The 22,840-nt window shown below is 42.4% G+C and overlaps 1 protein-coding gene across 1 annotated transcript in view; it reads left to right on the top strand.

Annotated features, from left to right (window-relative positions):
- Nucleotides 1-4,341: 4,341 nt before the first annotated feature.
- LOC139539797 (NLR family CARD domain-containing protein 3-like) overlaps nucleotides 4,342-22,840 on the top strand; it is a 32,366-nt gene continuing 13,867 nt past the window's right edge. Inside the window, exons 1-3 of the mRNA XM_071343101.1 lie at nucleotides 4,342-4,366; nucleotides 4,471-6,259; nucleotides 21,893-22,066. Coding sequence (XP_071199202.1) covers nucleotides 4,342-4,366; nucleotides 4,471-6,259; nucleotides 21,893-22,066 — 1,988 coding nt within the window. The remainder of the gene's footprint in view (nucleotides 4,367-4,470; nucleotides 6,260-21,892; nucleotides 22,067-22,840) is intronic.

Below are 22,840 nucleotides of genomic sequence, written 5' to 3'. Positions count from 1 at the left end.
AAATATATTGAGACATATTACAGACAGTAGCCTACAAGTAGCAAAATAGAACTCAATATATTGAACTTTAAATGTATTTCCATATGATTGTAATAGGACTATAGCCTACTGTATATTTAAATGCAGTCATCTTGGTTTTCATTTTGAAGCATCATTTTATACGTCACTTATTTCTGTCAAATGCAAATACATTTGTAGTTTTGTATTTGTAGTCAAATTTGTTCTGAAGTTATCGGTGGTCACAGAGAGACTGATAAACCATGTGATTCTATGTTTAGATGAGGTCTTCTGTGAATAAATTGATGCGGAAAGGCAAAAAAGCATGTTACGATGCACCTAGCTGTTCCACGTTAATAACAATGGTTTTGGGAAACAGCTTAGAGATTTAATGATGTTCCTACGAAGGATTATAACGATGAACGTAGCTTTAACCTTTCAGTGATACCCATCCCGGATCCGGGAGCATCCTCATCAAAAAGCTGACTAGCATAGCCTAGCCTAACGCGACAGGGATATCATATAATATAATTTCATGAAATCACAAGTCCAATACAGCAAATGAAAGATAAACTTCTTGTGAATCCAGCCATCATTTCCGATTTTTAAAATGTTTTACAGCGAAAACACAATATGTATTTATATTAGATAACCACAATAGCCAAACAAACAACGGCATGTTTTCACCATGTTTCCACCGCATAGGTAGCTTTCACAAAACCCACAAATAGAGATCAAATTAATCACTAACCTTGAACAACTTCATCAGATGACAGTCTTATAACATCATGTTATACAATACATTTATGTTTTGTTCGAAAATGTGCATATTTATAGCTACAAATCCTGGTTTTACATTGCAGCCACCATCACAAATAGCACCAAAGCAGCCAGAATAATTACAGAGAGCAACGTGAAATACATAAATACTCATCATAAAGCATTTATGATAAATACATGGTGTACAGCAAATGAAAGATAAACATCTTGTGAATCCAGCCAATATTTCCGATTTCTTAAGTGTTTTACAGAGAAAACACAATATAGAATTATATTAGCTTACCACAATAGCCAAACACACAAAAACATTTATTCACCGCCAACATAGCTTTCGCAAAAACCAGCAATAGATATAAAATGAATCACTAACCTTTGGACAACTTCATCAGATGACAGTCTTATAACATCATGTTATACAATACATTTATGTTTTGTTCGAAAATGTGCATATTTAGAGCTGCAAATCGTGGTTATACATTGTGAATACGTAGCAACAATTCACCAAAATCTCCAGAGATATTTTGGACAGTCACCTAATCTAATCAAAGAACTCATCATAAACTTTACTAAAAAATACATGTTGTACAGCAAATGAAAGATACACTGGTTCTTAATGCAACCGCTGTGTTAGATTCAAAAAAATAACTTTAGTAGAACATACAGCATGCAGTATTGTGAGACAGCGCTCACATATTCTCCGCCTTGTTGGAGCGAACATTTACCACAAAAATACGAAATAACATCATAAATATTCTCTTACCTTTCTTGATCTTCCATCAGAATGTAGTGCAAGGAGTCCTATTTCCAGAATAAATCGTTGTTTGGTTTTAAAATGTCCATTTCTTCTGTCGAATTAGCAACTTTGGCTAGCATTGTGGAGCGCACGTGTCCATCATCTCTTGGCGCAAAGAACGAAAAATTCCAAAAGTCCCAATAAACGTTGAATAAACTGATCAAACTCGGTTGAAAAATCCTACTTTATGATGTTTTTCTCATATGTATCAAATAAAATCAGAGCCGGAGTAATTCGCCGTGTATACCGAACGCTTTTCAGAAGACAATGTGGAGTTCCCTCGCGCGCCGTCGAAAACTGACAAAAGAGCTGACCTGTCACTCCAAAAGCTCTTATTCGGCCTCACATCAAGCTAGACACCCCATTCAACCTTCTACTGCCTGTTGACATCTAGTGGAAGGCGTATGAAGTACATACAGATCCATAAATAAAAGCCAGTTGAATAGGCAGGCCCTGACACAGAGCCTCGTTTTCAGATTTTTCACTTCCTGTATGGAAGGTTGCTGCCAAATGAGTTCTGTTTTACTCACATATATAATTCAAACAGTTTTAGAAACTTCAGAGTGTTTTCTATCCAATAGTAATAATAATATGCATATTGTATGATCTAGAACAGAGTACGAGGCCGTTTAATTTGGGCACGATTTTTTCCAAAGTGAAAACAGCGCCCCCCTATTCACTTAAGATGCTTTTGGGAAACCTGGTCCTGGATAAAAACATCTGCAGAATTCAAAAGTAAATGTTTTACATTCAGATCTCATGTTACTGGATTTAATCTTTTACGTTATTATTTTTTTTATATTGATGTCACAAATGTATCATTTGTACCTATCTTTATAAAAAAAATTGATATTTGTTACATTTGACTGTGTAAAACCTAGCAGGACTACTGATTTCTCTGAGAGTGAGGCAGATATATATTATTACTGTGTAAAACCTAGCAGCACTACTGATTTCTCTGAGAGTGAGGCAGATATATAGTATTACTGTGTTAAACCTAGCAGTACTACAGATTTCTCTGAGAGTGACGCAGATATATATTATTACTGTATAAAACCTAGCAGTACTACTGATTTCACTGAGAGTGAGGCAGATATATATTATTACTGTATAAAACCTAGCAGTACTACTGATTTCTCTGAGAGTGAGGCAGATATATATTATTACTGTGTAAAACCTAGCAGTACTACTGATTTCTTAAAGAGTGAGGCAGATATATATTATTAGTGTGTAAAACCTAGCAGTACTACTGATTTCACTGAGAGTGAGGCAGATATATATTATTACTGTGTAAAACCTAGCAGTACTACTGATTTCTCTGAGAGTGAGGCAGATATATATTATTACTGTGTAAAACCTAGCAGTACTACTGATTTCTCTGAGAGTGAGACAGATATATAGCAATTAGCAAAAAAAAACATGATTATTTGTCTATTTGAAATGAAACCATCAAGTGATAGATTATAATCAATAATCAAATACATGCCATGATTAGATAATAAAAAATCACATTATGATTAACACAGCAATTTATTTGATTATTTCTTGAAATAATAAAAGCTAATTTACAAAGATTTCTGAAAATGGACATATAGTCTTTTGGAATGAAACTCTTCTTATGTTTCCCCATCTGAGCTCAGAGTAGATGAGAGACGTAATGTTTGTCTCTGTTGTGTTGAAGTCCAATCAAGCAGGAGAGACCAGCCTCCCCTGTTCCCAGCTGTGTGTCCATGAAGAGTGACCGGTCTATGGAACTACCTGAAAGCTTCAGAGATGGAGACTTTTCTACTGAACAAAGGTAAGAAGAACTCATGGGTCATGGTCAGTGAGTTAAACAACACTGTCTCTAGTCATTTCTACTCTCTCATTTTCCCATTTATTTTGGTTGTTTTCATAATCCATAGGCTAATGCTTTTGTCCATTTTCATAGTCCTAAAACAATATTAAACAAACACAATATTCCCTCCCTGTGTGTGTGTGTGTGTGTGTGTGTGTGTGTGTGTGTGTGTGTGTGTGTGTGTGTGTGTGTGTGTGTGTGTGTGTGTGTGTGTGTGTGTGTGTGTGTGTGTGTGTGTGTGTGTGTGTGTGTGTGTGTTGGTGCGTGTGTGTGCGTGTGTGTGTGTGTGTGTGTGTACTCCCTGGATGAGGAGATGTAATCTCATGTTTTGTCCACAGAAACCAACAGGAGAGATCAGAGTCAGAGATTCTCAGTGGTCAGTCTTCCCAGAGTCATCAAACAGACCTGGCCTCCATATTCAGTGTATGTGGTCCTGTTATGTACATTTGTTTTTGTTTACCTCAAGTAAAGTTGATCTGTCAATCATTCATTAATGTGTTAATGAGAAACCATTTAGTCTCTTGCTTAACATATTTACTTGATTTATTTCAGTTGCTTGAAGAGAATATTATGACATTTGTGAAGAACGAGCTGAAGATGTTCAAGAGGATTCTTAGTCCAGAACTCCCAGAAGGCTTTGAGAGTCAGAAGCAAGAAGTGGTGGATGCTGAAGATGAGAAGCAGGAGAGCAGTGCCAGAGAGGGGACTCTGAAGATCACACTGCACGTTCTGAGGAAAATGAATCTGCAGGAGCTTGCTGACACACTGGAGAAAAGTAAGAGCTGTCTGCCTCATGTTGAATTGACCTAATCAAGTAGCAGTGGTGTTGTGTTGTGTTGAATGAGAGAGAACAGAGAAAGAGAGAGACAACATTAATAATACCATCAATAATACCAATAATAATATAATCAGTCACACCAGTCTGTAATGCATTATGAAAACATTTACACATTTATACAGTCAGTTAAGAGAAGAAAGTATTATAATTTAAAACTTTATAACAGTCCTACAATACTGTTGTCATTAAAACAGACATAATATTAATATCCTGTGTTATTTCTAGATTCAGATGAGCTTGCTGTGATTTGCCAACGTGAACTCAAATCTAATCTAAAGAAGAAGTTTCAATGTGTATTTGAGGGGATCGCTAAACAAGGAAACCCAACACTTCTCAATAAGATCTACACAGAGCTCTACATCACAGAGGGTGGAACAGGAGAGGTCAATAATGAACATGAGCTGAGACAGATTGAGACAACAACCAGGAAACAAGCAAGACCAGAGACTGCAATCAAATGTAACGACATCTTCAAACCATTACCTGGACAAGACAAACGAATCAGAACTGTGCTGACAAAGGGAGTCGCTGGCATTGGAAAAACAGTCTCTGTGCAGAAGTTCATTCTGGACTGGGCTGAAGGAAAAGCAAATCAGGATGTCCAATTTGTATTTTCATTCCCTTTTCGGGAGCTGAATTTGATGAAAGGAGACAAACACACTTTCATTGAACTTCTTAATCACTTCTCAATGGAAACCAAACAATCAAGAATCTCCAACTACGACAAGTACAAAGTTCTGTTCATCTTTGATGGTCTGGATGAGTGTCGACTGCCCCTAGACTTCCAGAAGAACAAGATCTGTTGTGACGTCACAGAGTCAACCTCAGTGGATGTTCTGCTGACAAATCTCATCAAGGGAAATCTGCTTCCCTCTGCTCTCCTCTGGATAACTACCCGACCTGCAGCAGCCAATAAGATCCCTTCAGTGTGTGTTGACCAGGTGACAGAGGTACGAGGGTTCAATGACCCACAGAAGGAGGAGTACTTCAGGAAGAGATTCAGTGATCAGGACATGGCCAACAGAATCATCTCACACATAAAGACATCAAGGAGCCTCCACATCATGTGCCACATTCCAGTCTTCTGTTGGATTTCTGCAATAGTCCTTGAACACATGCTGAAACATGAGAGAGAAGAGATGCCCAAGACTCTGACTGAGATGTACACACACCTTGTGGAGTTTCATACCAAACAGAAGAATGAAAAGTATCTTGGGAAAGAAGAGACAGGTCCACACTGGAATAAAGAGAGCATTCTGTCACTGGGAAAACTGGCTTTTCAACAGCTTCTGAAGGGCAATCTGATTTTCTATGAAGAAGATCTGAAAGAGGCTGGCATTGATGTCAATGAAGCCTCAGTGTACTCAGGATTGTGCACACAGCTCTTTAAAGAGGAATGTGGGCTGTACCAGGACAAGGTGTACTGCTTCGTGCATCTGAGCATTCAGGAGTTTCTGGCTGCTGTATATGTGTTCCTCTCATTCAACAACAACAATGAGAATCTATTGGCCGAACCGCAATCAACGTCCAGGAACTATTTTGCGCTGAAGCCTGAATCTACTGTCTACAAAAGTGCTGTGGATAAAGCCTTACTAAATGAGACGGGAAACCTGGACCTGTTCCTCCGCTTCCTTCTGGGCCTCTCACTGGAGTCCAATCAGAAGCACTTACAAGGTCTACTGACAAAAACAAGAAGCAGCTCACAGAGCCATGAAGAAACAGTCAAGTACATCAAGAAGAAGATCAGAGAGAATCCCTCTCCAGAGAGGAGCATCAATCTGTTCCACTGTCTGAATGAACTGAATGACCATTCTCTAGTGGAGGAGATCCAAAGCTCCCTGAGCTCAGGAAGTCTCTCTGAAGCCAAACTGTCATCTGCACAGTGGTCAGCTCTGGTCTTTGTGTTGCTGACTTCAGAAAAGGAGCTGGATGTGATTGACCTGAAGAAATACGCCAGATCAGAGGAAGGTCTTCTGAGGCTGCTGCCAGTGGTCAAATCCTCCAGAGCTGTTCTGTGAGTACATCAAATGACATATAAGAAATATTAAGTTCAGAGGAAATTATGAATTATAATATGTATATAATATTATATTGAAAAACATATAGAATCAGTGCATTGATTTTCACATTAGTATAACAATATGACAATCATATTCTAGGAGACAGAAGATGAATCTATATCTATAATCTATATGTTGTTTGGGAGAATTAACCAAATGCATCTGCCATTGTCCTTCTACACTACTGGTGTTAAATTAACAGTGTGTTTGTGAAGTCATGATGATCTCTTTGTCAGGTTGTCAGGCTGTGGAGTCACAGAGAAAGGCTGTGCTTCTCTGGTCTCAGCTCTGAGGTCAAACCCCTCACACCTGAGAGAGCTGGATCTGAGAAACAATAACCTGAAGGATTCAGGAGTGAAGCTGCTCTCTGCTGGACTGGGGAATCCCCACTGTAAACTGGAGACTCTGAGGTCAGTATTCCTGTAGTTGGTCAACAAGTGATAACTGTTCACCAGATCCACATGTGTTTACCAGACACACATAGTCCACACTTTTATTTGAGGTTACTGGTGAGAGGTTAGTATGTTTTAATATGAATATTATTCATGATTCATTCATGATTTATCTTAATCATGGCAGTCACAGGCTTGATGTAGTCATTGTGTTCATAGAACATGGGACTCAAAACTAATATTTTGACTACTTTAAAACTTCTTGTGGGCAGGGGGCAGCATTTTCACTTTCGGATAAATAGCATGCCAAAATTCAACTGCCTGCTACTCATCCCCAGAATATAAGATATGCATATCATTAGTTTGGCTAGAAAACACTCTGAAGTTTCTAAAACTGTTTGAATCATGTCTGTGAGAATAACAGAACTTATGTAGCAGGCAAAACCCTGAGGACAAACCATTCAGAATTTTAATTTTTTTGATGTCACTGTCTTTTCAATGAAATTTCTTAGAGACACCAGATTTCTAATGGACTTGCTTGCAGTTCCTACCGCTTCCACTGGATGTCACCAGTTCTTGGAAATCGGTTGAGTTTATTCATTTGTGTAATAAAGAAGTAGGGCTATCGTAAATGAGGGTCACATGAAGTACATTTTTTGAGAGAGGCACGTTACGAAAAAAGTTGCGTCAGTTTGTTTTCTTTTTGTATTGAACACAGATCATCCCGTCTTCAAATTGATCGATTATTAATGTTTAAAAATACCTAACGTTGTATTACAAAAGTAGTTTGAAATGTTTTGGTAAAGTTTACATGTAACTTTTGATATATTTTGTAGTGACATGGCGAAAGTTGGAAGCTGTGTTTTTCTGGATGAAACGGTTCAAATAAATTGACATTTTGGATATATATTGACGGAATTAATCGAACAAAAGGACCATTTGTGATGTTTATGGGACATATTAGAGTGCCAAACAAAATAATTTCGTCACAGGTAAGGCATAATTAAATTTTTAATTTCTGCGTTTTGTGTCGTGCTTGCAGTGTTGAATTATGCTACTCTCTTTGTTTACTGTTGTGCTATCATCAGATAATAGGATCTTATGCTTTCGCCGAAAAGCCTTTTTGAAATCTGACATGTTGGCTGGATTCACAACGAGTGTAGCTTTAATTTGGTATCTTACATGTGTGATTTAATGAAAGTTAGATTTTTATATAATTTTGTTTGAATTTTGCGCTCTGTGTTTTCCCTGGCTATTGGCCGGTGGGACGTTTGCGTCCCACCTGCCCCAGAGAGGTTAAAACCTCTCTGAACCACCCATCCCGGATCCGGGATAATTGTCATCAGCAACGCTGAATAGCATAGCGCCACAGTCAAATAATATTACTAGAAAATATTCATATTCATGAAATCACAAGTGCAATATTGCAAAACACAGCTTTGCCTTTTGTTAATCCACCTGTCGTCTCAGATTTTGAAATTATGCTTTACAGCGAAAGCAATACAAGCGTTTGTGTAAGTTTATCGATCGCTCGACAAAACATTAAGTACACTTAGCATCTGGTAACTTGGTCACGAAAATCAGAAAAGCAATCAAATGAATCATTTACCTTTGATGATCTTCGGATGTTTTCACTCACGAGAATCCCAGTTAGACAACAAATGTTCCTTTTGTTCCATAAAGATATTTTTATATCCAAATACCTCCGTTCGTTTCGCCCGTTATACTGAGAAATCCACAGGAAAAAGCGTTAACGACAACGCAGACAAAAATTCCAGATAAAAAAAATAAAAAAAAATAAAAAGTATCCATAATGTCCATAGAAACATGTCAAATGTTTTTTATAATCAATTTTATAATTTGTTTTTCAAATATCTATTCGATAATATATCAACCGGGACAGTTGGTTTTTCAATAGGACCGGGAGTAACAATGGCTGCCCTTCTCTGTTGCGCACAACTCACTCTGAGAGCCCCCACCTATCCACTTACGCAATGTGATCGTTCTCGCTCATATTTCAAAATAAAAGCCTGAAACTATGTCTAAAGGCTGTTGACACCTTAGGGAAGCCATAGAAAAAGGAATCTGGTTGATATCCCTTTAAATGGGTAATAGGGATGCATAAGAACAGAGAGGTTTCAAAAACAGAGGCACACCTGATTGGATTTTCCTCAGGTTTTAGCCTGCAATATCACTTCTGTTAAACTCACAGACAAAATGTTGACAGTTTTGGAAACTTTAGAGTGTTTTCTATCCTAATCTGACAATTATATGCATATTCTAGTTTCGGGGGCTGAGAAATAGGCAGTTTCAAATGGGTAAGTTTTTTAGCCAAAAACAAAAATACTGCCCCCTACAGTTAAGAAATGCACTATAAGTTAATTGGTCAGAATACTTAATTGGTCAGAGAACAAGTTCTCATTTACAACCAAAATAAAGCCAAGATAAGCAAAGCAATGCAACAACAACAACAACACAGAACACAGAGTTACTCAAACAAACGTACAGTGAATAACACAATAGAAAAATCTATGTACAGTGTGTGTAAATGTAGTAAGATTAGAGAGGTAAGGCAATAAATAGGCCATAGAGGTGAAATAATTACAAATTAGCATTAACACTGGAATGAATGCTAGATGTGCAGATTAAGATGTGCAAGTGGAAATACTGGGCTGCAAAAGAGAGAAAAAATGAATTGCTCTATGGGGATGAGGTGGTTTGGTGTGCTATTTACAGATGGGATGTGTGCAGGTACAGTGATTGGTAAGCTGTAGTGACAGCTGATGCTTAAAGTTAGATAGGGGGATACAAGTCTCCAGCTTCAGTGATTTTTGCAATTCGTTCCAGTCATTGGTAGCAAAGAACTGTAAGGAAAGGCGGCCAAAGGAAGTGTTGGCTTTGGGGTAATCAGTGATCTCGTTTGGGCCCTTTGTCGACACGGCGCCCCGCCGTACCACCACGACTGGTCCGCCGACTTAACTCCATCCGCTGTGCCATCAACCGGCCGTTGCCAGACGTCGGAGCAGACGCTTCTACTTACCCCGGCCTGCTAACTTTAAACGACGTGTCTCCCGCGTGCTAGCGTAGAAACGACTACCCCGCGGCTTCCATGTTCCATCTATTGCTGTTCACTGGACCCTATGATCACTTGGCTACGTAGCTGATGCCTGCTGGACTGTTCATTTATCACGGTACTTCATTTTGTTTATTTTTTAATCTGTTGGCCCCAACTCAGGCCCTGTGTGGCGTTAACCGACCCTCTCTGCCCATTCATCGCCATTTTACCTGTTGTTGTCTTAGCTGATTAGCTGTTGTTGTCTTACCCGTTGTTGTCTTAGCTGATTAGCTGTTGTTGTCTTACCCGTTGTTGTCTTAGCTAACTCTCCAAATCAACACCTGTGATTGCTTTATGCCTCGCTTTATGTCTCTCCCAAATGTAAATATGCCTTGTACACTGTTGTTAAGGATAGTTATTGTCTTAGTTTACTGCTGAGCCCATAGTCCCACTCAACATACCTCAGATACCTCCTTAGTCCCACCTCCCACACATGTGATGACCTCACCCAGCATAACTAGCCCGTCCAGAGATGCAACCTCTCTTATCATCACTCGGTGCCTGGGTTTACCTCCACTGTACCCGCACCCCACCATACCCCTGTCTGTACATTATGCCCTGAATCTATTCTACCACGCCCATAAATCTGCTCCTTTAATTCTCTGTCCCCAACGCACTAGACGACCAGTTTTGATAGCCTTTAGCCGTACCCTCATCCTACTCCTCCTCTGTTCCTCGGGTGATGTGGAGGTTAACCCAGGCCCTGCGTGTCCCCAGGCACTCTCCTTTGTTGACTTCTGCAACCGAAAAAGCTTTGGTTTCATGCATGTTAACATCAGAAGCCTCCTCCCTAAGTTTGTTTTACTCACTGCTTTAGCACACTCCACCAACCCTGATGTCCTTGCCGTGTCTGAATCCTGTCTTAGGAAGGCGACCAAAAATTCTGAGATTTCCATACCCAACTACAACATTTTCCGTCAAGATAGAACTGCCAAAGGGGGAGGAGTTGCAATCTACTCCAGAGATAGCCTGCAAAGTTCTGTTATACTTTCAAGGTCTATGCCCAAACAGTTCTAGCTTCTAATTTAAAAAATGTATCTCTCCAGAAATAAGTCTCTCACTGTTGCCAACTGTTATAGACCCCGCTCAGCTCCCAGCTGTGCCCTGGACACCATATGTGAATTGATATCCCCCCATCTATCTTCAGAGTTCCTTCTGTTAGGTGACCTAAATTGGGGTATGCTTAACACCCCGGCAGTCCTACAATCTAAGCTAGATGCCCTCAATCTCACACAAATTATCAAGGAACCCACCAGGTACATCCCTAAATCCGTAACCATGGTCACCCTCATAGATATTATCCTGACCAACTTGCCCTCCAAATACACCTCTACTGTTTTCAATTAGGATCTCAGAGATCACTGCCTCATTGCCTGCATCCGCTATGGGTCTGTGGTCAAATGACCACCCCTCATCACTGTCAAACGCTCCCTAAAATACTTCAGCGAGCAGGCCTTTCTAATCGACCTGGCCCGGGTATCCTGGAAGGATATTGACCTCATACCGTCAGTCGAGGATGCCTGGTCGTTCTTTAAAAGTATTTTCCTCACCATCTTAAATAAGCATGCCCCTTTCAAAAAATGTTGAACTAAGAACAGATATAGCCCTTGGTTCACTCCAGACCTGACTGCCCTCGACCAGCACAAAAACATCCTGTGGCGGACTGCACTAGCATCGAATAGTCCCCGCGATATGCAACTTTTCAGGGAAGTCAGGAACCAATACATGCAGTCAGTCAGGAAAGCAAAGGAAAGCTTTTTCAAACGTTTTGGGACACTGTAGAGTCCATGGAGAATAAGAGCACCTCCTCCCAGCTGCCCACTGCACTGAGGCTAGGTAACACTGTCACCACCGATAAAATCCACATAGCATTTCTCTACAGCTGGCCATGCTTTCCTCCTGGCTACCCCAACCCTGACCAACATTTCCGCACCCCCCGCAGCTACTTGCCCAAGCCTCCCCAGCTTCTCTTTCACCCAAATCCAGATAGCAGATGTTCTGATAGAGCTGCAAAACCTGGAACCCTACAAATCAGCCAGGCTAGACAATCTGGACCCTCTCTTTCTAAAATTATCCGCCGCCATTGTTGCAACCCCTGTTACCAGTCTGTTCAACCTATCTTTCGTATCGTCTGAGATCCCTAAAGATTGGAAAGCTGCCGCGGTCATCCCCCTCTTCAAGGGGGTGACACTCTAGACCCAAACTGTTATAGACCTATATCCATCCTGCCCTGCCTTTCTAAAGTTTTTGAAAGCCAAGTTAATAAACAGATCACTGGCCATTTCAAATCCCACCGTACCTTCTCCGCTGTGCAATCCGGTTTCCGAGCTGGTCACGGTTGCACCTCAGCCATGCTCAAGGTACTAAACAATATCATAACCGCCATCGAAAAAAGACAGTACTGTGCAGCCGTCTTCATCGACCTGGCCAAGGCTTTCAACTCTGTCAATCACTACATTTTTATTGGCACATTCTTATTGGCAGACTCAACAGCCTTGGTTTCTCAAATGACTGCCTCGCCTGGTACACCGACTACTTCTCAGACAGAGTTCAGTGTGTCAAATCGGAGGGCTTATTGTCCGGACCTCTGGCAGTCTCTAAGGGGGTGCCACAGGGTTCAATTCGCGGGCCAACTCTTTTCTCTGTATATATCAATGATATCGCTCTTGCTGCAGGTGATTCCCTGATCCACCTCTACACAGACGACACCATTCTCTATACATCTGGCCATTCTTTGGACACTGTGTTAACTAACCTCCAAACGAGGTTCAATGCCATACAACACTCCTTCTTTGGCCTTCAACTGCTCTTAAACACTAGTAAAACCAAATGCATGCTTTTCAACCGTTCACTGCCTGCACCCACCCACCCGACTAGCATCACTACTCTGGACGGTTTTGACTTAGAATATATGGACAACTACAAATACCTAGGTGTCTGGCTAGACAGTAAACTCTCCTTCCAGACTCATATTAACTTATTTCGGCTCATTGGGACGCTAGCGTCCTACCTCGACAACATCCGGTGAAATTGCAGAGTGCGAAATTCAAAAAACAAAAGTAGTAATATTAAACATTCATAAAAATACAAGTGTTATACACCATTCTTAGAATCTTGGTAATCGAACAGCTTATCAAACAGCTTTACGGCGAAAGCATTTGATCGTCTGAGGACAGCGCCTCACTAACTTTCTGCATTAGCATAAATTAATAACCTGCACAAGTGTCACAAAACTCAAAAATAGTGCTAAAATAAATCCCTTACCTTTGAAGATCTTCATCTTTTTGCAGTCCAAAGGGTCCCAGTTACACAATGAATGGTCGTTTTGTTTGATAAAGTCCTTCTTCAGAAATCCACCTGTTCCAACTCGCCCACCATGCCTAAAAAGTTACCTGTAAACTTCATCCAAACAATTCAAACAACGTTTCTAATCCTCTAGTCCTCAGGTACCATAATATGTAAATAATCAATACAATTTAAGACTGAATATACGGTGTTCAATACCAGAGAAAAAGAACGAGAGTTCTTCTGAGGTATACTTCAAAAGAATACAAACACTTCTTAATTTTTCAAAAAACAAGCATTAAAATAATTTCTAAAGACTGTTGACATCTAGTTGAAGCCATAGGAACTGCAATCTGGGTCCTAATTATTAGACTTTCCCATAGAAAAGCATTGAAAAGTCTAATGACCTCAAAAACAAATTTTCCTGGATGGATTGTCCTCTGAATTTCACCTGCCAAATCAGTTCTGTTATACTCACAGACATTATTTTAACAGTTTCAGAAACATTAGAGTGTTTTCCATCCAATACTACCATGCAAATGCATATCCTGGCTTCTGGGCCTGAGTAACAGGCAGTTTACTTTGGGCAACTCAGTCATCCAAACTTCCGAATACTGCCCCCTAGTCTTAAAAAGTTAAACATTTCCAATCCAAAATTAAATCTAGAATCGGCTTCCTATTTCACAACAAAGCCTCCTTCACTCACGCCACCAAACATACCCTCGTAAAACTGACTATCCCACCGAGCCTTGACTTCGGAGATGTCATTTACAAAATAGGTTCCAATCCTCTACTCAGCAAACTGGATGTAGTATAACACAGTGCCATCCGTTTTGTCACCAAATCCCCATATATCACCCACCACTGCGACCTGTATGCTCTAGATGGCTGGCCCTCGCTACATATACGTCGCCAGACCCACTGGCTCCAGGTCATCTATAAGTCTTTGCTAAGTAAAGCCCCACCTTATCTCAGATCACTGGTGACGATAACAACACCCACCTGTAGCACGCGCTCCAGCAGGTACATCTCACTGGTCATCCCCAAAGCCAACACCTTCTTTGGCCGCCTTTCCTTACAGTTCTCTGCTGCCAATGACTGGATCGAATTGCAAACATCGTTGAAGCTGGAGACTTATATTTCCCTCACTAACTTTAAACATCAGCTTTCTGAGCAGCTAACCGATTGCTGCAGCTGTACGTAGCCCATCTGTAAATAGCCCACCCAATCTACCTACCTCATCCCCATATTGTTTTTATTTACTTTTCTGCTCTTTCGCACACCAGTATTTCTACTTGCACATCATCATCAGCTATTTATCACTCCAGTGTTAATTTGCCAAACTGTAATTACTTCGCTACTATGGCCTATTTATTGCCTTACCTCCTTACTCCAATTGCACACACTGTATATAGACTTATCTATTGTATTATTGACTGTACGTTTGTTTACTACATGTGTAACTCTGTGTTGTTGTGTCGCACTGCTTTTCTTTATCTTGGCCAGGTTGCAGTTGTAAATGAGAACTTGTTCTCAACTAACCTACCTGGTTAAACAAAGGTGAAAAAATAAAAAGTAAATTAAAAAATATACCTGCTGGAACGCGTGCTACTGGTGGGTGTTGTTATCATGACCAGGGAGCTGAGATAGGGCGGAGCTTTACCTAGCAAATACTTATAGATGACCTGGAGCCAGTGGGTCTGGCGACAAATATGTAGCGAGGGCCAGCCTATTACAGCATACAGGTCGCAGTGGTGGGTGATATATGGGGCTTTGGTGACAAAACGGATGGCACTGTGTTATACTCCATCCAGCTTGCTGAGTAGAGTGCTGGGGGCTATTTTGTAAATGACATCTCCGAAGTCAAGGATCCGTAGGATAGTCAGTTTTACTAGGGTATGTTTGGCATCATGAGTGAAGGAAGCTATGTTGCGAAATAGGATGCCGATTCTAGATTTAATTTTGGATTGGAGATGCTTAATGTGAGTCTGGAAAGAGAGTTTACACAGCTAGGGATTTGTAGTTGTCCACATATTCTAAGTCAGAACTGTCCAGAGTAGTGATGCTGGACGGGCGGGCAGGTGCAGGAAGCGATCGGTTGAAGAGCACGCATTTAGTTTTACTAGCATTTAAGAGCCGTTGGAGGCCACGGAAGGAGTGTTGTATGGCATTGAAGCTCGTTTGGAGGTTTGTTAACACAGTGTCCAATTAAGTGCCAGATGTTTACAGAATGGTGTCATCTGCGTAGAGGTGGATCAGAAAGTCACCAGCAGCAAGAGCGATATCATTGATAAATACAGAGAAAAGAGTCGGCCCGAGAATTGAACCTTGTGGCACCCCCATAGAGACTGCCAGAGGTCCGAACAACAAGCCCTCCAATTTGAGATACAATCTAAATATGATACCTCACTGTCTTTTGACTGATACTGCTTTTTAAACTGGTCTGGTTAGTCTACTCAAAAAATTGTACTATACATTTTTCTCTCTACAAGTAATATTATGATCATTTATAATAATGAAACATTCATTTATGAACAGATATGGCAGGTTTCAGGACACTGATGTATCTGAACATTTTGAAAAAATATTCTGCCACTTTTTTCACGACCTGTCACGTTCCTGACCTTATTTTTCCTTTGTTTAACTTTGTTTAGTTGGTCAGGACGTGAGCTGGGTGGGTAGTCTATGTTTTGTGTTTCTATGTTGGGGTTAATGTGTTGCCTGATATGGTTCTCAATTAGAGGCAGGTGTTTGACGTTTCCTCTGATTGAGAACCATATTAAGGTAGGGTGTTCTCACTGTTTGTTTGTGGGTGGTTGTCTTCTGTGTCTGTTATGTCTACCACACGGGACTGTTTCGTTTGTCGTTCGTGTATGTAGTCTGTTCCTGTTCGTGCGTTCTTCGTAGTTTGTAAGTTCTCAAGTCAGGTCTGTCTACATCGTTTATTTGTTTTGTAGTTTGTTAAAGTGTTTTCGTGTTTCGTTCTATCATTTAAATAAATCATTATGTCAAACTATCACGCTGCGCTTTGGTCCAATGAGGAGGAGAACGACCGTTACAGAACCACCCACCAAACAAGGATCAAGCAGCGTGAGAGGAACCAGCAGCAACGGCCAAAAAAACAGGACTCGTGGACTTGGGAGGAGATTCTGGACGGAAAAGGACCCTGGGCACAGCCAGGAGAATATCGCCGTCCCAAAGCTGAGCTGGAGGCAGCGAAAGCAGAGAGGCGGCGATATGAGGAGGCAGCACGTAAGCGAGGCTGGAAACCCGAAGAGAAACCCCAAACATTTCTTGGGGGGGGGGGGCTAAAAGGGAGTGTGGCGAAGTCAGGTAGGAGACCTGCGCCTACTCCCTGTACTTACCGTGGAGAGTGAGAGTACGGGCAGACACCGTGTTACGCAGTAGGGCGCATGGTGTCTCCTGTACGTGTTCAGAGCCCGGTGCGGTACATACCAGCTCCTCGTATCGGCCGGGCCAGATTGAGGATTGAGCCGGATGTCATGAAGCCGGCCCAACGCATCTGGTCACCAGTGCGTCTCCTCGGGCCGGCTTACATGGCACCAGCCTTACGCATGGTGTCCCCGGTTCGCCTACATAGCCCGGTGCGGGTTATTCCACCTCCCCGCACTGGTCGGGCGACGGGGAGCATACAACCAGGTAAGGTTGGGCAGGCTCAATGCTCAAGGGAGCCAGTACGCCTGCACGGTCCGGTATTTCCGGCACCACCTCCCTGCCCCAGCCCAGTACCACCAGTGCCTACACCACGCACCAAGCCTCCTGTGCGTCTCCAGAGTCCTGTACGCACTGTTCCTTCTCCCCGTACTCGCCCTGATGTGCGTGCCCTCAGCCCGGTACCACCAGTGCCGGTACCACGCACCAGGCCTATAGTACGCCTTGAGAGTCCAGTGTGCCCTGTTGCTGTTCCCCGCACTAGCCTGAAGGTGCGTGTCCTTAGCCCGGTACCTCCATGTCCGGCACCAGGCATACAGTGCGCCTCAGCCGGCCAGCGCTGTCTGTCTGCCAAGCGCCGTCAGAGCTGCCCGTCTGTCCCGAACCGTCAGAGCTGCCCGTCTGTTCCGAGCCGTCAGAGCTGCCCGTCTTTTCGGAGCCGTCAGAGCTGACCGTCTGTCCCGAGCCGTCAGAGCTGCCCGTCTGTCCCGAGCCATCAGAGCTGCCCGTCTGTCCCGAGCCGTCAGAGCCGCCCATCTGTCCCGAGCCTTCAAAGCCGCCCGTCTGTACTGAGCCTGCAAAGCCGCCCGTCTGTACTGAGCCTTCAGAGCCGTCCGCCAGACAGGAGCCGCTAGAGCCTTCCGCCAGACAGGAGCCGCTAGAGCCTTCCGCCAGACAGGATCAGCCAGAGCCTTCCACCAGACAGGATCAGCCAGAGCCTTCCGCCAGACAGGATCAGCCAGAGCCTTCCGCCAGACAGGATCAGCCAGAGCCTTCCGCCAGACAGGATCAGCCAGAGCCTTCCGCCAGACAGGATCAGCCAGAGCCTTCCGCCAGACAGGATCAGCCAGAGCCTTCCGCCAGCCATGAGCAGCCAGAGCAGCCAGCCAGCCATGAGCAGCCAGAGCCGCCAGCCAGCCATGAGCAGCCAGAGCCGCCAGCCAGCCATGAGCAGCCAGAGCCGCCAGCCAGCCATGAGCAGCCAGAGCCGCCAGCCAGCCATGAGCAGCCAGAGCCGTCAGCCAGCCATGAGCAGCCAGAGCCGTCAGCCAGCCATGAGCAGCCAGAGCCGTCAGCCAGCCATGAGCAACCAGAGCCGTCAGCCAGCCATGAGCAGCTAGAGCCGTCTAGCCAGGATCCGCCAGAGCCGTCCAGCCAGGATCCGCCAGAGCCGTCCAGCCTGGATCCGCCAGAGCCAGCCAGCCAGGATCCGCCAGAGCCAGCCAGCCAGGATCCGCCAGAGCCAGCCAGCCAGGATCCGCCAGAGCCAGCCAGCCAGGATCCGCCAGAGCCAGCCAGCCAGGATCCGTCCCTCAGTCCGGAGATGCCCCTCATTCCGGAGATGCCCCTCATTCCGGAGATGCCCCTCATTCCGGAGATGCCCCTCATTCCGGAGATGCCCCTCATTCCGGTGTTGCCCCTCATTCCGGTGTTGCCCCTTAATCTAGTGGGGTTAATTTGGAGGGTGGTCATTTTGAGGAGGCTACGAAAGCGGGTAGTGACTATGGTGGGGTGGGGACCACGACCAGCGCCAGAGCCGCCACCGTGGACAGACGCCCACCCAGACCCTCCCCTAGACTTTATGCTGGTGCGCCCGGAGTTCGCACCTTAAGGGGGGGGGGGGGGGGTTATGTCACGTTCCTGACATTATTTTTCCTTTGTTTAACTTTGTTTAGTTGGTCAGGACGTGAGCTGGGTGGGTAGTCTATGTTTTGTGTTTCTATGTTGGGGTTAATGTGTTGCCTGATATGGTTCTCAATTAGAGGCAGGTGTTTGACGTTTCCTCTGATTGAGAACCATATTAAGGTAGGGTGTTCTCACTGTTTGTTTGTGGGTGGTTGTCTTCCGTGTCTGTTATGTCTACCACACGGGACTGTTTCGTTTGTCGTTCGTGTATGTAGTCTGTTCCTGTTCGTGCGTTCTTCGTAGTTTGTAAGTTCTCAAGTCAGGTCTGTCTACATCGTTTATTTGTTTTGTAGTTTGTTAGAGTGTTTTCGTGTTTCGTTCTATCATTTAAATAAATCATTATGTCAAACTATCACGCTGCGCTTTGGTCCAATCCCTACTCCTCCTCTTCAGACGAAGAGGAGGAAAACGACCGTTATACCACCAAAGAATAGCAGTGTGATTTTAATATGATTTGACTCTTTGCAGGTTGTCAGGCTGTCTAGTCACAGAGGAAGGCTGTGCTTTTCTGGTCTCAGCTCTGAAGTCAAACCCCTCACACCTGAGAGAGCTGGACCTGAGTAACAATGACCTGAAGGATTCAGGAGTGAAGCTGCTCTCTGCTGTACTGGGGAATCCCCACTGTAAACTGAAGACTCTGAGGTCAGTATTCCTGTCGTTGGTCAACAAGTGATAACTGTTCACCAGATCCACATGTGTTTACCAGACACACATAGTCCACACCATATGTGTTTGGACAGTGAAGCTTACAGTTTTACATTTGGTGCTATGCTCCACCATTTTGGATTTGAGATAGAATGTTTCATATTAGGGGACAGTACAGAATGTCACCTTTTATTTGAGGTTAATGGTGAGAGGTTAGTATGTTTTGTTGTATCCTCTGTTATTGGTAATGGTGAGAGGTTAGCATGTTTTGTTGTAGTCTCTGTTATTTGTAATGGTGAGAGGTTAGCATGTGTTGTTGTAGCCTCTGTTATTGATAATGGTGAGAGGTTAGCATGTTTTGTTGTAGCCTCTGTTATTGGTAATGGTGAGAGGTTAGTATGTTTTGTTGTAGTCTCTGTTATTGGTAATGGTGAGAGGTTAGCATGTTTTGTAGTCGCCTCTTTTATTGGTGATGGTGAGAGGTTAGCATGTTTTGTTGTTATTCATTATTAATCATGATTCATTCATGATTTTTCTTAATCAAGGCATCATCAGGATTAATTTAGTAGAGTTTAGAAACATGTTATCTACTCACTTACACGGAAAATTACTTCAGTCGTCATCCACCATTCAGTTACTATTGGGCAAAACACAACCAAAACAAACTGCAAAGTGGTCAGAATACTTATGACTTTTTCAAATAGGGGGACTAGATACATAAAGTGCTTTCATTTCTAAATGGTGAAACAGTAATGTATTAAAATACCCTCAAATAAAAGGTGACATTATATACTGTCACCTCATGTGAAACATTTGATCTGAAATCCAAAATGTTGGAGTATAGAGCCACATTTAAAATGTTAGCTTCACTTTCAAAATAGGTATGGTGTGTACTGTATACTCAATACAATCTAAATCTGATACCTCACTGTCTGTCTTTTGACTGATACTGCTTTTTAAACTGGTCTGGTCAGTCTACTCAAATATTTGTACTATACATGTTTCTCTCTCCAAGTAACATTATGATAATTTATAATACTGATACATTCATTTATGAATAGATATGGCAGGTTTCAGGACACTGATACAGTTGAAGTCGGAAGTTTACATACACCTTGGCCAAATACATTTAAAATCAGTTTTCACAATTCCTGACATTTAATCCTAGTGAAAATTACCTGGCTTTGGTCAGTTAGGATAACCACTTTATTTTAAGAATGTGAATTGTCAGAATAATAGTAGAGAGAATGATTTATTTCAGCTTTTAATTCTTTCATCATATTCCCAGTGGGTCAGAAGTTTACATACACTCAATTAGTATTTGGTAGCATTGCCTTTAAATTGTTTAACTTGGGTCAAACGTTTTGCGTAGCCTTCCACAAGCATCCCACAATAATTTGGGTGAATTTTGGCCCATTTCTCCTGACAGAGCTGGTGTAACTGAGTCAGGTTTGTAGGCCTCCTTGCTCACACACGCTTTTTCAGTTTTGCCCTCAAATGTTCTATAGGATTGAGGTCAGGGCTTTGTGATGGCCACTCCAATACCTTGACTTTGTTGTCCTTAAGCCATTTTGCCACAATATTGGAAGTATGCTTGGGGTCATTGTCCATTTGGAAGACCCATTTGCGACCAAGCTTTAATTTCCTGACTGATGTCTTGAGATGTTGCTTCAATATATACACAAAATGTTCCATCCTCATGATGCCATCTATGTTGTGAAATGCACCAGTCCCTCCTGCAGCAAAGCACCCCCCACAACATGATGCTGCCACCCCCGTGCTTCACGGTTGGAATGTGTTCTTCAGCTTGCAAGCCTCCCTCTTTTCCTCCAAACATAACTATGGTCATTATGGCCAAACAATTATATTTTTCTTTCATCGGACCAGAGGACATTTCTCCAAAACGTACGATCTTTGTCCCCATGTGCAGTTACAAACCGTATTCTGTCTTTTTTTATGGCAGTTTTGGAGCAGTGGCTTCTTCCTTGCTGAGCGGCCTTTCAGGTTATGTCGATATAGGACTCGTTTTACTGTGGATATAGATATATCCTCCAGCATCTTCACAAGGTCCTTTGCTGTTGTTCTGGGATTGATTTGCACTTTTCGCACCAAAGTGCGTTCATCTCTAGGAGACAGAACGTGTCTCCTTGCTGAGCAGTATGACGGCTGCGTGGTCCCATGGTGTTTATAGTTGCGTACTATTGTTTGTGCAGATGAACTTGGTACCTGCAGGTGTTTGGATATTGCTCCCCAGGATGAACCAGACTTGTGGAGGTCTACAATTTTTTTCTGAGGTCTTGTGTGATTTCTTTTGATTTTCACATGATGTCAAGCAAAGAGGCACTGAGTTTGAAGGTAGGCCTTGAAATACATCCACAGGTACACCTCCAATTGACTCAAATAATGTCAATTAGCCTATCAGAAGCTTCTAAAGCCATGACATAATTTTCTGGAATTTTCCAAGCTATTTAAAGACACGGTCAACTTAGTGTATGTACACTTCTGACCCACTGGAATTGTGATACAGTGAATTTTAAGTGAAATAATCTGTCTGTAAACAATTGTTGGAAAAATGACTTGTCATGCACAAAGTAGATGTCCTAACTGACTTGCCAAAACTACAGTTTGTTAACAAGAAACTTGTAGAGTTGTTGAAAAATGAGTTTTAATGACTCCAACCTAAGTGTATGTAATCTTCTGACTTCAACTGTGTATCTGAATATGTTGAAAAAATATACTGCCACTATTTTCACCACCAAATAATAGCAGTGTGGTTTTAATACTCTTTGCAGGCTGTCAGGCTGTGGAGTCACAGAGGAAGGCTGTGCTTCTCTGGTCTCAGCTCTGAGGTCAAACCCCTCACACCTGAGAGAGCTGGATCTGAGTAACAATGACCTGAAGGATTCAGGAGTGAAGCTGCTCTCTGCTGGACTGGGGAATCCCCACTGTAAACTGGAGACTCTGAGGTCAGTATTCCTGTAGTTGGTCAACAAGTGATAACTGTTCACCAGATCCACATGTGTTTACCAGACACACATAGTCCACACCATATGTGTTTGTACAGTGAAGCTTACCGTTTTACATTTGGTGCTATGCTCCAGCATTTTGGATTTGAGATAGAATGTTTCATATTAGGCGACAGTACAGAATGTCACCTTTTATTTGAGGGTATTGTCCTACATAGCTGTGTTACTGTTAAGAAATGAAAGCATTTCATGTATGTAGTCGTAATTATTCAGACATATTCACTTATATTGTATTAAAGTAGTCATAAGTTTGGTATTCGGTCCATTATTCCATGCCTGTAGTGATTACATCAAGCTTGTGATTCTACTAACTTGTTGAATACATTTACAGTTTGTTTTGGATGATGTTTTTCCAAATAGAAACTGAATGGTGAATAATGTCCTGTCATTTTGGAGTCACTTCACTTGTATTGTCAGTAAGAATAGAAGATGTTTCTGAACACTTCTACATTCATGTGGATGCTACATTGATTATGAATAATCATGAATGAATTGTGAATAATGACGAATAACAAAGGTACAGAGTCACAAAGATCATACCCCCTATGTTATTGGTAATGGTGAGAGGTTAGCATGTTTTGTTGTAGTCTCTGTTATTGGTAATGGTGAGAGGTTAGTATGTTTTGTTGTAGTCTCTGTTATTGGTAATGGTGAGAGGTTAGCATGATTTGTTGTAGCCTCTGTTATTGGTGATGGTGAGAGGTTAGCATGTTT

Source organism: Salvelinus alpinus, chromosome 1 (genome assembly GCF_045679555.1).
Source record: "Salvelinus alpinus chromosome 1, SLU_Salpinus.1, whole genome shotgun sequence".
In the NCBI taxonomy this organism is placed as follows: Eukaryota; Metazoa; Chordata; class Actinopteri; order Salmoniformes; family Salmonidae; genus Salvelinus; species Salvelinus alpinus.
Note: the sequence above shows the minus strand (reverse complement) of the source record. Positions and strands in the feature narration are given on the sequence as shown.